The sequence below is a fragment of the Xenopus tropicalis genome, chromosome 8, assembly GCF_000004195.4.
Source record: "Xenopus tropicalis strain Nigerian chromosome 8, UCB_Xtro_10.0, whole genome shotgun sequence".
Taxonomy (NCBI): Eukaryota; Metazoa; Chordata; class Amphibia; order Anura; family Pipidae; genus Xenopus; species Xenopus tropicalis.
The window spans coordinates 146,157,072-146,171,333 of NC_030684.2; the positions used below are offsets into that span (position 1 = coordinate 146,157,072).

General features: G+C 54.3%; 1 protein-coding gene across 1 annotated transcript; it reads right to left on the minus strand.

Moving 5' to 3' along the window:
- Window positions 1–333: 333 nt before the first annotated feature.
- Window positions 334–13,252, minus strand: gba (glucosylceramidase beta). The gene is made up of 9 exons (XM_031891286.1): window positions 13,100–13,252; window positions 6,275–6,370; window positions 5,383–5,577; window positions 4,960–5,106; window positions 2,550–2,683; window positions 2,058–2,230; window positions 1,743–1,980; window positions 981–1,205; window positions 334–529 (listed from the first exon to the last, which is right to left on the minus strand). Exons 2-9 carry the CDS (start codon window positions 6,330–6,332, stop codon window positions 362–364), a joined length of 1,338 nt encoding a protein of 445 aa, XP_031747146.1. The 5' UTR covers window positions 6,333–6,370; window positions 13,100–13,252; the 3' UTR covers window positions 334–361.
- Between the last annotated feature and the right edge of the window lie 1,010 nt (window positions 13,253–14,262).

The window sequence follows — 14,262 nt, forward strand, 5'->3', positions numbered from 1 at the left end:
TCTTGCCCTACCGTCCCCATCTTGCCCTACCGTCCCCATCTTGCCCTACTGTCTCCATCTTGCCCTACTGTCCCCATCTCGCCCTACTGTCTCCATCTCGCCCTACTGTCTCCATCTTGCCCTACTGTCCCCATCTTGCCCTACTGCCCCCATCTTTTCATAACAAGCTCCACCCTGGAGGATGAAAAAAAGTTGGCAGCCATTTTGTTGGGCGCCCACCAATGATTGAATGGACCATCACAAACAGACTTGCCCCTTGGAGGGGTTTTACTGGAGAAAGTAGAGACTTAAGACCCCACAAGGGAGGGACATTGACATCAGGTGACCCGCTGGCCACGCCCACTCCGCGGTCGGACGTTGCTCACCTGAAATGGCCCATGTGGTAGAACATCGGCTGCTTGTAGAAAACGTCTTTGCTGACGTCCACGATGATGGGACTGTCCACGTTATTATCCACCCACGTGGGACCCCCTTCTATATCCAGCGCCAAGTTCCAGTCGGTCCAACCGGTCACATGGTGATTCAGATCCTGCGGGAGGAAAACCCAAATGGGACAGAACCATTTCATGGATATGCCGGGATCCATTTCTCCAGCGAACCATGTAAAAATGATCATTCTGGCTACAGTGCCTGATGGGTTTCCCACACAAGCCCCTCCTCCCTATATAACAAGCCCCTCCTCCATACATAACAAGCTCCTCCTCCCTACATAACAAGCCCCTCCTCCCTACACAACAAGCTCCTCCCCTACACAACAAGCCCCTCCTCCCTACATTCCAAGTCCCTCCTCCCTACATTCCAAGTCCCTCCTCCCTACACACCAAGCCCCTCCCTACATTCCAAGCCCTCCTCCCTACATAACAAGCCCCTCCTCCCTACATAACAAGCTCCTCCTCCCTACATAACAAACTCCTCCTCCAACCAAATATGGCTTCCCCTTTAACTTAAAGGCACGGCTGAGAAGAAGACGTAGAACGGACCTCTATGATGCTGTGACTGTACTGGTTGCCCCGGTCCCAGCACCCCAGGGAAACACCCTTGTTCCAAGGCATAGACCCGGTGCAAGCCTCCGAGGCAAACAGGAAGTAGTCAGGGTAGAGCTGGTGGGTGTGTCCCAGTGTGACATCAGCAGGGGCAATGGCATCCAGGTACCAGTGCACAGCCAGGCCGTGTACGTAGCGAGCCGCCTTCAGGTCCGACAGTATCTGTGGGGCAATCACATACACGGGGTATCAGAAACTTGGGGTCACCGGGGCAAGAGGGTATGTTAGTGGCTCATACCAAATCTTTGGAAGGGGAACTAAAGCCTCATGGGTAAAAAAAAAAAAAAAATGTCCCCCATCTCCAGATCTTGTTCAGCCATCTTGTGAGTGTCAGTGGCACCGCACGTGCTCAGTGTCAGTCCCTAAGCTCAGGTCAGCAGAATATGGTGGGGGGCTACTGGGGGCACAGATCACTACAAAAAGGCTGGAGGGGGGGGGCTTGGGCTGGTACAGAACCCCAAAAACACAAGGTGTGGCAGTTTGGCCTAGTTTTTTGTAAGGTGGAACCTCCTTTCCTGCCCTCGAATCGACTGACTGACCCATGGAGATAGGGTCCAACCTAAAGCCCACCACTCAACTGCCCTGGGGGGACTCTACTTGCCCTTCTCATCAGCATCAAACAGATACAGTTGCCCTATTGCTCACATGATATGAAGGAGCCAATAAAGGAGGCTGCAAGGGCTTAAGGGAGGTACTGACCACTTTGGCCCAATAAGGAAGCAGAAGGCGACTGTCATCCAGGATCATGATCTTCACTTGACTGTGGGAGCTGTTGGCAAAGGCCGGGCCCAGGTCGGTGGCAATGAAGTCCCTCATGTGTTCGGGGGTGAACCCCAAGCTCTGGAAGGGGTAGTCGGAAATCAGCCCCGCGGTTGGCTCGTTCTCCACGGTCACCGCCCAGAATGTTACGTTGTACTTGGCGTACTCGTCCAAGAACCTGTCGGTAGATAGTCACCAGGTTGGTGGGTCGGTCATTATACCCAGCAGCCATGTGGGGGGGGGGGTGGCCTTTACCTGATGAAGTACTTGGCCCAGGTCTGGTGATATTGATCCCCAGGCTGCCCCTTCAGGCTCCCCTTCCCAGTTACGGCCCCGTTGGTCTTCATCCATGGAGGAGAGGTCCAGGGACTGGCGAAGAGCGAGATGGGCCTCTCGGACAACTCTTTGACCTTCTGGATCAGTGGGATCTGATGGAGGAACATGGGCTGTAGCTTACACACATGGTGCGGATCATTGTGGCACCACAAACAGGTAGGTGCCCCTAAACCCCAAGTCAGGAGGAACTCAGGTGCAACCATAAATGCTCCAGGGGGGACACCAAGGAACCACCTGTGAAGGACGTGCATGAAAACCCACCCACCAGGTACCCCTGAGCACCTACACACACATCCATCACTGATGAACTAATACCCCTCTGTCCAAAATGGCGGCAGATGATGATCTACTAAGAGCCAATACCAGGCCGACTGCAGAGTCACAAACCTTCTCCAAATACCCCCCCCCTACCTTTAACTTGGTGTCCTCCATCTGTAGCCTGAAGGTCTCCATGCTGAAGTCTCCCTCAGTGTCCAGGTAGGTGTAGATCCTCGAGGAGAAGTCACAGCTCCCCATGGGAACCCGCAGGATGTTGTAGCCAATGCCTGTAACATAGTCATCTGGGCTGAACCCCCCCTTATATATAGTGCCCCCCCCTTACTGCCCCCCCCCCCAGTGTAACCAATCCCAACTGGGCCAGCCTTTCCCCATAACTGAGCCCATTCCCTTTATCAGCTTAGTCGCTCTTCCCTGTACTTTCTCTATTTCATTACTGCCCCCCCCTTATATATTTATATATAGTGACCCCCCCTTAACTGCCCCCCCCCCCCCCAGTGTAACCAATCCCAACTGGGCCAGCCTTTCCCCATAACTGAGCCCATTCCCTTTATCAGCTTAGTCGCTCTTCCCTGTACTTTCTCTATTTCATTACTGCCCCCCTTATATATTTATATATAGTGACCCCCCCTTAACTGCCCCCCCCCCCCCCCAGTGTAACCAATCCCAACTGGGCCAGCCTTTCCCCATAACTGAGCCCATTCCCTTTATCAGCTTAGTCGCTCTTCCCTGTACTTTCTCTATTTCATTACTGCCCCCCCTTATATATTTATATATAGTGACCCCCTTAACTGCCCCCCCCCCCCAGTGTAACCAATCCCAACTGGGCCAGCCTTTCCCCATAACTGAGCCCATTCCCTTTATCAGCTTAGTCGCTCTTCCCTGTACTTTCTCTATTTCATTACTGCCCCCCCTTATATATTTATATATAGTGACCCCCCCTTAACTGCCCCCCCCCCCCCCCCAGTGTAACCAATCCCAACTGGGCCAGCCTTTCCCCATAACTGAGCCCATTCCCTTTATCAGCTTAGTCGCTCTTCCCTGTACTTTCTCTAATTCATTACTGCCCCCCCCTTATATATTTATATATAGTGACCCCCCCTTAACTGCCCCCCCCCAGTGTAACCAATCCCAACTGGGCCAGCCTTTCCCCATAACTGAGCCCATTCCCTTTATCAGCTTAGTCGCTCTTCCCTGTACTTTCTCTATTTCATTACTGCCCCCCCTTATATATTTATATATAGTGACCCCCCCCCTTAACTGCCCCCCCCCCCAGTGTAACCAATCCCAACTGGGCCAGCCTTTCCCCATAACTGAGCCCATTCCCTTTATCAGCTTAGTCGCTCTTCCCTGTACTTTCTCTATTTCATTACTGCCCCCCTTATATATTTATATATAGTGACCCCCCCTTAACTGCCCCCCCCCCCCCAGTGTAACCAATCCCAACTGGGCCAGCCTTTCCCCATAACTGAGCCCATTCCCTTTATCAGCTTAGTCGCTCTTCCCTGTACTTTCTCTATTTCATTACTGCCCCCCCTTATATATTTATATATAGTGACCCCCCCTTAACTGCCCCCCCCCAGTGTAACCAATCCCAACTGGGCCAGCCTTTCCCCATAACTGAGCCCATTCCCTTTATCAGCTTAGTCGCTCTTCCCTGTACTTTCTCTATTTCATTACTGCCCCCCCTTATATATTCATATATAGTGACCCCCCCTTAACTGCCCCCCCCCCCCAGTGTAACCAATCCCAATTGGGCCAGCCTTTCCCCATAACTGAGCCCATTCCCTTTATCAGCTTAGTCGCTCTTCCCTGTACTTTCTCTATTTCATTACTGCCCCCCCTTATATATTTATATATAGTGACCCCCCCTTAACTGCCCCCCCCCCCCCAGTGTAACCAATCCCAACTGGGCCAGCCTTTCCCCATAACTGAGCCCATTCCCTTTATCAGCTTAGTCGCTCTTCCCTGTACTTTCTCTATTTCATTACTGCCCCCCCTTATATATTTATATATAGTGACCCCCCCCCCCTTAACTGCCCCCCCCCCAGTGTAACCAATCCCAACTGGGCCAGCCTTTCCCCATAACTGAGCCCATTCCCTTTATCAGCTTAGTCGCTCTTCCCTGTACTTTCTCTATTTCATTACTGCCCCCCTTATATATTTATATATAGTGACCCCCCCCCCTTAACTGCCCCTTCCCCAGTGTAACCAATCCCAACTGGGCCAGCCTTTCCCCATAACTGAGCCCATTCCCTTTATCAGCTTAGTCGCTCTTCCCTGTACTTTCTCTATTTCATTACTGCCCCCCCTTATATATTTATATATAGTGACCCCCCCCCCTTAACTGCCCCCCCCCCCAGTGTAACCAATCCCAACTGGGCCAGCCTTTCCCCATAACTGAGCCCATTCCCTTTATCAGCTTAGTCGCTCTTCCCTGTACTTTCTCTATTTCATTACTGCCCCCCCTTATATATTTATATATAGTGACCCCCCATAACTGCCCCCCCCCCCCAGTGTAACCAATCCCAGCCTCTCCCCGTACCTTCCCCAGAGAAGTAGGCCCTGAGCAGGTTCTGTTGGGTCCGGTCGGACAGGGCCAGGATATTGAGGGCGGCTGAGTCGGTCACGGCGCCACCGAATCCCTTAATGGACTGGAACCTCTTATTATAATTCAGCGCCAGGACAAGATCTGGGCGACAAAGAGACGGTGAGGGAGGCGGCACCGACCCGCGGGCACACAGACTGGGTACATGCGGTGCCAGCAGAGTCACAGAGGGTGAGGGGGGCAGGGAGGGGTAGAAGGGCAAACACAGGGGGCAGTTGGAACCATGGGGCACATGTAGGAGAGAGTGGGCACCAAAGCCTTCTGATTGGCCACTGAAGAGAGAGGCACAGTGGGTAAGCGGGGCAAGGTTGGCACAGACCCACGTGGGTTACTAAGGCCAATGGCAGGAGGGCTACCTACCCTGGGGCAACGGTGGACTCTTGCTGAAGGCTCCGGAGGTGACTTGCAGGCGTTTCCCGGCCCGGCTACTCTCATACACACTGAAGTTGCCCACGGGGGGGAGGGCAACGGGCCCCGGGGTGTCACAGTAGGTGGCATTACACTGGCACACAACCGACTGGTTCCCAAAATCCAGCGGGGCGCAGGGGTGCCCTCCTGCAACGGAACATGGGGCATTAGACCTACACGTCTGTGGGGGCCCCGGGGGGGGGGGTAACTAACAGAGGTGGGGATGGCAGCACCAGTGAATGGGAGAGGGGGCCTTCCTGCAACGGAACATGGGGCATTAGACATACACGTCTGTGGGGGCCCCGGGGGGGGGGTAACTAACACAGGTGGGTATGGCAGCACCAGTGAATGGGAGAGGGGGCCTTCCAGCTGCCAAAAACTCCCAGCATTCCTCCCCTGACTCACCTGATAGGGAATGCTGGGAGCTATAGTTATACTGTAGTGGCCCCAGGGCTTCTGGGTGCTCAGCATGTCCCATCATTGCCCTCTGTATCCAGCTGGGGGGCAGGAGGGAGGGAACATATCGCCAATTTCTGCCCCGTGTTGGGGGGTATTTAGGTCTGGTGCTGCCCTAGGTGCCCCACTATCCCCCTCAGCTCCTATGGAAATCTCCCGAGTTCCGCCCCCCAAACGTGCTGCCCCAGGCAGTGGCCCTCGGGGCCTTATTATAAATACCCCCCTGCCCCTGGCCAATCACTTTCACTTTCCCCCCAGCCCAGTTCTGGGCGCCAAGAATCTCAGGGTTACAGAAATCCCAGTATTATTGCTACTCCCTGCCCTCCAGCTCTTGCTGTGCTGCAACTCCCTGCATCCCTTATGTGCGTGCAGATATGGGGGTACCCACCTGAGGGGGCCTGAGCCCCAACCATTGCCCCCAGGATGGGGAGGTACCAATACCACATCGTGACGGAGATTCCAACGGCCAATCACAAATCAGCAGCTGAGGAACAGGAAGTAGAAGGGGCAGTTAGTTCTGGGGCGCAGTCTGTACAATGTAGTGCCCCCTAGTGTATATGTGAGGAACACTCTGTCATTGTACTACAACTCCCAGCATCCCCTGCACTAAACCACATGTTCCCATAGAATAAGCCCCACAGGCTCCTGTTCTAACCCCCCCCCCCCAGTTACATTATCACAACTCCCTGCCCCCCCAGTTACAGTATCACAACTCCCTGCCCCCCAGTTACAGTATCACAACTCCCTGCCCCCCAGTTACATTATCACAACTCCCTGCCCCCCCAGTTACAGTATCACAACTCCCTGCCCCCCAGTTACAGTATCACAACTCCCCCCCCCCCAGTTACAGTATCACAACTCCCCCCCCCCAGTTACAGTATCACAACTCCCCGCCCCCCAGTTACAGTATCACAACTCCCCCCCCCCCAGTTACAGTATCACAACTCCCCGCCCCCCAGTTACAGTATCACAACTCCCTGCCCCCCTAGTTACAGTATCACAACTCCCTGCCCCCCCCAGTTTACAGTATCACAACTCCCTGCCCCCCCCAGTTACAGTATCACAACTCCCTGCCCCCCTAGTTACAGTATCACAACTCCCTGCCCCCCCCAGTTACAGTATCACAACTCCCTGCCCCCCAGTTACAGTATCACAACTCCCTGCCCCCCCCAGTTACAGTATCACAACTCCCTGCCCCCCAGTTACAGTATCACAACTCCCTGCCCCCCAGTTACAGTATCACAACTCCCTGCCCCCCAGTTACAGTATCACAACTCCCTGCCCCCCAGTTACAGTATCACAACTCCCTGCCCCCCAGTTACAGTATCACAACTCCCTGCCCCCCCCAGTTACAGTATCACAACTCCCTGCCCCCCAGTTACAGTATCACAACTCCCCCCCCCCCAGTTACAGTATCATAACTCCCCCCCCAGTTACAGTATCACAACTCCCTGCCCCCCCCAGTTACAGTATCACAACTCCCTGCCCCCCAGTTACAGTATCACAACTCCCTGCCCCCCAGTTACAGTATCACAACTCCCTGCCCCCCCCAGTTACAGTATCACAACTCCCTGCCCCCCCCAGTTACAGTATCACAACTCCCTGCCCCCCAGTTACAGTATCACAACTCCCCCCCCCCCCCAGTTACAGTATCACAACTCCCTGCCCCCCCCAGTTACAGTATCAAAACTCCCTGCCCCCCAGTTACAGTATCACAACTCCCCCCCCAGTTACAGTATCACAACTCCCTGCCCCCCCCAGTTACAGTATCACAACTCCCTGCCCCCCCCAGTTACAGTATCACAACTCCCTGCCCCCCAGTTACATTATCACAACTCCCTGCCCCCCAGTTACAGTATCACAACTCCCTGCCCCCCCCAGTTACAGTATCACAACTCCCTGCCCCCCAGTTACAGTATCACAACTCCCTGCCCCCCCAGTTACAGTATCACAACTCCCTGCCCCCCAGTTACAGTATCACAACTCCCTGCCCCCCCAGTTACAGTATCACAACTCCCCCCCCCCAGTTACATTATCACAACTCCCTGCCCCCCAGTTACAGTATCACAACTCCCCCCCCCCAGTTACAGTATCACAACTCCCTGCCCCCCCCAGTTACAGTATCACAACTCCCTGCCCCCCCCAGTTACAGTATCACAACTCCCTGCCCCCAGTTACATTATCACAACTCCCTGCCCCCCAGTTACAGTATCACAACTCCCTGCCCCCCCCAGTTACAGTATCACAACTCCCTGCCCCCCAGTTACAGTATCACAACTCCCTGCCCCCCAGTTACAGTATCACAACTCCCTGCCCCCCAGTTACAGTATCACAACTCCCTGCCCCCCCCCAGTTACAGTATCACAACTCCCTGCCCCCCCAGTTACAGTATCACAACTCCCTGCCCCCCAGTTACAGTATCACAACTCCCTGCCCCCCCAGTTACAGTATCACAACTCCCTGCCCCCCCAGTTACAGTATCACAACTCCCTGCCCCCCCAGTTACAGTATCACAACTCCCTGCCCCCCAGTTACAGTATCACAACTCCCTGCCCCCAGTTACAGTATCACAACTCCCTGCCCCCTAGTTACAGTATCACAACTCCCTGCCCCCCCCAGTTACAGTATCACAACTCCCTGCCCCCCAGTTACAGTATCACAACTCCCCCCCCCAGTTACAGTATCACAACTCCCTGCCCCCCCAGTTACAGTATCACAACTCCCTGCCCCCCCAGTTACAGTATCACAACTCCCTGCCCCCCAGTTACAGTATCACAACTCCCTGCCCCCCAGTTACAGTATCACAACTCCCTGCCCCCCTAGTTACAGTATCACAACTCCCTGCCCCCCCAGTTACAGTATCACAACTCCCTGCCCCCCAGTTACAGTATCACAACTCCCCCCCCCCAGTTACAGTATCACAACTCCCTGCCCCCCAGTTACAGTATCACAACTCCCCCCCCCCCAGTTACAGTATCACAACTCCCTGCCCCCCCCAGTTACAGTATCACAACTCCCTGCCCCCCAGTTACAGTATCACAACTCCCCCCCCCCAGTTACAGTATCACAACTCCCCGCCCCCCAGTTACAGTATCACAACTCCCCCCCCCCCCCAGTTACAGTATCACAACTCCCTGCCCCCCCAGTTACAGTATCACAACTCCCTGCCCCCCAGTTACAGTATCACAACTCCCCCCCCCCCAGTTACAGTATCACAACTCCCTGCCCCCCAGTTACAGTATCACAACTCCCCCCCCCCAGTTACAGTATCACAACTCCCTGCCCCCCCAGTTACAGTATCACAACTCCCTGCCCCCCCAGTTACAGTATCACAACTCCCTGCCCCAGTTACATTATCACAACTCCCTGCCCCCCAGTTACAGTATCACAACTCCCTGCCCCCCAGTTACAGTATCACAACTCCCTGCCCCCCAGTTACAGTATCACAACTCCCCCCCCAGTTACAGTATCACAACTCCCTGCCCCCCAGTTACAGTATCACAACTCCCTGCCCCCCTAGTTACAGTATCACAACTCCCTGCCCCCCCCAGTTACAGTATCACAACTCCCTGCCCCCCAGTTACAGTATCACAACTCCCCCCCCCCCCCCAGTTACAGTATCACAACTCCCTGCCCCCCCCAGTTACAGTATCACAACTCCCTGCCCCCCAGTTACAGTATCACAACTCCCCCCCCCCAGTTACAGTATCACAACTCCCCCCCCCCAGTTACAGTATCACAACTCCCCGCCCCCCAGTTACAGTATCACAACTCCCCGCCCCCCCAGTTACAGTATCACAACTCCCTGCCCCCCTAGTTACAGTATCACAACTCCCTGCCCCCCCCAGTTACAGTATCACAACTCCCTGCCCCCCCCAGTTACAGTATCACAACTCCCTGCCCCCCTAGTTACAGTATCACAACTCCCTGCCCCCCCCAGTTACAGTATCACAACTCCCTGCCCCCCAGTTACAGTATCACAACTCCCTGCCCCCCAGTTACAGTATCACAACTCCCTGCCCCCCAGTTACAGTATCACAACTCCCTGCCCCCCCAGTTACAGTATCACAACTCCCTGCCCCCCAGTTACAGTATCACAACTCCCTGCCCCCCAGTTACAGTATCACAACTCCCTGCCCCCCAGTTACAGTATCACAACTCCCTGCCCCCCCCAGTTACAGTATCACAACTCCCTGCCCCCCAGTTACAGTATCACAACTCCCCCCCCCAGTTACAGTATCACAACTCCCTGCCCCCCCCAGTTACAGTATCACAACTCCCTGCCCCCCCCAGTTACAGTATCACAACTCCCTGCCCCCCAGTTACAGTATCACAACTCCCCCCCCCCCCAGTTACAGTATCACAACTCCCTGCCCCCCCCAGTTACAGTATCACAACTCCCTGCCCCCCAGTTACAGTATCACAACTCCCTGCCCCCCAGTTACAGTATCACAACTCCCTGCCCCCCCCAGTTACAGTATCACAACTCCCCCCCCCAGTTACAGTATCACAACTCCCTGCCCCCCCCAGTTACAGTATCACAACTCCCTGCCCCCCCCAGTTACAGTATCACAACTCCCTGCCCCCCAGTTACATTATCACAACTCCCTGCCCCCCAGTTACAGTATCACAACTCCCTGCCCCCCCCAGTTACAGTATCACAACTCCCTGCCCCCCAGTTACAGTATCACAACTCCCTGCCCCCCCAGTTACAGTATCACAACTCCCTGCCCCCCTAGTTACAGTATCACAACTCCCTGCCCCCCCAGTTACAGTATCACAACTCCCTGCCCCCCCCCAGTTACAGTATCACAACTCCCTGCCCCCCCCAGTTACAGTATCACAACTCCCTGCCCCCCAGTTACATTATCACAACTCCCTGCCCCCCAGTTACAGTATCACAACTCCCTGCCCCCCCCAGTTACAGTATCACAACTCCCTGCCCCCCAGTTACATTATCACAACTCCCTGCCCCCCAGTTACAGTATCACAACTCCCTGCCCCCCCCAGTTACAGTATCACAACTCCCTGCCCCCCCAGTTACAGTATCACAACTCCCTGCCCCCCCAGTTACAGTATCACAACTCCCTGCCCCCCCCAGTTACAGTATCACAACTCCCTGCCCCCCAGTTACATTATCACAACTCCCTGCCCCCAGTTACAGTATCACAACTCCCTGCCCCCCCCAGTTACAGTATCACAACTCCCTGCCCCCCCAGTTACAGTATCACAACTCCCTGCCCCCCCAGTTACAGTATAACAACTCCCCCCCCCAGTTACAGTATAACAACTCCCTGCCCCCCCCAGTTACAGTATCACAACTCCCTGCCCCCCAGTTACAGTATCACAACTCCCTGCCCCCCAGTTACAGTATCACAACTCCCCCCCCCCAGTTACAGTATAACAACTCCCTGCCCCCCCCAGTTACAGTATCACAACTCCCTGCCCCCCAGTTACAGTATCACAACTCCCCCCCCAGTTACAGTATCACAACTCCCCCCCCCCAGTTACAGTATAACAACTCCCTGCCCCCCCCAGTTACAGTATCACAACTCCCTGCCCCCCAGTTACAGTATCACAACTCCCTGCCCCCCCAGTTACAGTATCACAACTCCCTGCCCCCCAGTTACAGTATCACAACTCCCTGCCCCCCAGTTACAGTATCACAACTCCCCCCCCCAGTTACAGTATCACAACTCCCTGCCCCCCAGTTACAGTATCACAACTCCCTGCCCCCCAGTTACAGTATCACAACTCCCTGCCCCCCAGTTACAGTATCACAACTCCCTGCCCCCCCAGTTACAGTATTACAACTCCCTGCCCCCCCAGTTACAGTATCACAACTCCCTGCCCCCCAGTTACAGTATCACAACTCCCTGCCCCCCAGTTACAGTATCACAACTCCCTGCCCCCCCCAGTTACAGTATCACAACTCCTTGCCCCCCCAGTTACAGTATCACAACTCCCTGCCCCCCCCAGTTACAGTATCACAACTCCCTGCCCCCCAGTTACAGTATCACAACTCCCTGCCCCCCAGTTACAGTATCACAACTCCCTGCCCCCCCCAGTTACAGTATCACAACTCCCTGCCCCCCCCAGTTACAGTATCACAACTCCCTGCCCCCCAGTTACAGTATCACAACTCCCCCCCCCCCCAGTTACAGTATCACAACTCCCTGCCCCCCCCAGTTACAGTATCACAACTCCCTGCCCCCCAGTTACAGTATCACAACTCCCTGCCCCCCAGTTACAGTATCACAACTCCCTGCCCCCCAGTTACAGTATCACAACTCCCCCCCCCAGTTACAGTATCACAACTCCCTGCCCCCCAGTTACAGTATCACAACTCCCTGCCCCCCAGTTACAGTATCACAACTCCCCCCCCCAGTTACAGTATCACAACTCCCTGCCCCCCCAGTTACAGTATTACAACTCCCTGCCCCCCAGTTACAGTATCACAACTCCCTGCCCCCCAGTTACAGTATCATAACTCCCCCCCCCCAGTTACAGTATAACAACTCCCTGCCCCCCCCAGTTACAGTATCACAACTCCCTGCCCCCCAGTTACAGTATCATAACTCCCCCCCCCCAGTTACAGTATCACAACTCCCTGCCCCCCCAGTTACAGTATTACAACTCCCTGCCCCCCAGTTACAGTATCACAACTCCCCCCCCCAGTTACAGTATCACAACTCCCTGCCCCCCAGTTACAGTATCATAACTCCCTGCCCCCCAGTTACAGTATCACAACTCCCTGCCCCCCAGTTACAGTATCACAACTCCCTGCCCCCCAGTTACAGTATCACAACTCCCTGCCCCCCAGTTACAGTATCACAACTCCCCGCCCCCCAGTTACAGTATAACAACTCCCTGCCCCCCAGTTACAGTATCACAACTCCCTGCCCCCCAGTTACAGTATCACAACTCCCTGCCCCCCAGTTACAGTATCACAACTCCCTGCCCCCCAGTTACAGTATAACAACTCCCTGCCCCCAGTTACAGTATCACAACTCCCTGCCCCCCAGTTACAGTATCACAACTCCCTGCCCCCCAGTTACAGTATTACAACTCCCTGCCCCCCAGTTACAGTATCACAACTCCCTGCCCCCCAGTTACAGTATCACAACTCCCTGCCCCCCAGTTACAGTATTACAACTCCCTGCCCCACATTCCCCCCATTACTGATACGTGGGGGGGGGGGGGTCACTCCCACCTGGCAGGGCTTCCCATCAGTCTGTCTCCCCCTCTCAGCAGTGGAACAGTCCGTAGCTCCCAGGCAAACTCGCACTCTGATTGGCTGCACTGTGTCATGTGATACAGGAAGTAACTCTACTCACAGAGTCAGTTACATGGAACTAATCACATGAAGCAGCAGCTCTGCTCATTGGCTCATTAAGGCTCCTCCCCCTACAGGTTTAGGGGTACAACCCCCAGACGCCCCACACATCTTCGCCCTATAGGGGAGCAGGGTGCCTGTGTGTATCTAAGGGATCCCCCCCCCCCCCCCGGCTTTTTGTGGCTCCGAACCCCCCAGTTTCCCCACTGACTGTGACAGGGAAGATTCTCAAACTGCGGCCCCCCTTACAGCTGTGAGGCCACACCCCCAAACTTGAATAGAAATATGATGATTGTTGGATGCCCGAATGTGGGCGGAGCTGTGAACAGCCAATCAGATTTTACCTATTGATTTGGCGGATATCCAGCCTGCTGCCAGTCTCACAGTATTAACCCCGGGGGCCCCAAACTTTTTACTTTTTACACTTGGTCACTAGGGGACTGCAGTTTTAGATTTGGAAAGTGGGTGGAGTCACCAACAGCCAATCAAATTTCACCTATTGATTTTTATTGGTTTGATGCCAGAGTTCCCAACTTTAGTCACTGGGTGACTACGCATTCAAGTTGTTTTTTGTATTTTTGTAAGTGGGCGGAGCCACCAACAGCCAATCAGAGTTTACCTATTGACTTTACATGGGGATATCCAGCCTGCTGCCAGTATCACAGTATTAACCCCGGGGGCCCCAAACTTTATATACTTGGTCACTAGGGGGCTGCAGTTTTAGTTTTGAAAAAGTGGGTGGAGTCACCAACAGCCAATCAGATTTCACCTATAGACTTCATATGTTTAAATTTAAACTGCCGCCATTCTTTAAATATTAATACTAAGGGCCCCCAGAGTTAGTCACCTGGTAACTGCGCTTCAGGGTTAGAACAAGTGGGAGGAGCCACCAACAGCCAATAACATTTCCACCCATTACATTTCATTGGTTTATATTTAAACTGTTGCCATTATATAAATATTAATTCCAGGGTTGTTAAAGTTCCCAGAGTTAGTCACTGGGTATTTGCCGTTTCAAGTTAGAAAAAAAGTGGGCGGAG

Excerpts from the sequence above, each read along its gene's own strand:
- gba (XM_031891286.1), bottom strand. The coding sequence starts at position 6,332 with ATGTGGTATTGGTACCTCCCCATCCTGGGGGCAATGGTTGGGGCTCAG. Across the intron at positions 1,206-1,742 it reads TTCCTTATTGGGCCAAAGTG|ATACTGTCGGACCTGAAGGC; the intron begins GTCAGTACCTCC and ends ATTGCCCCACAG. Across the intron at positions 530-980 it reads ACAGTCACAGCATCATAGAG|GATCTGAATCACCATGTGAC; the intron begins GTCCGTTCTACG and ends TTCCTCCCGCAG.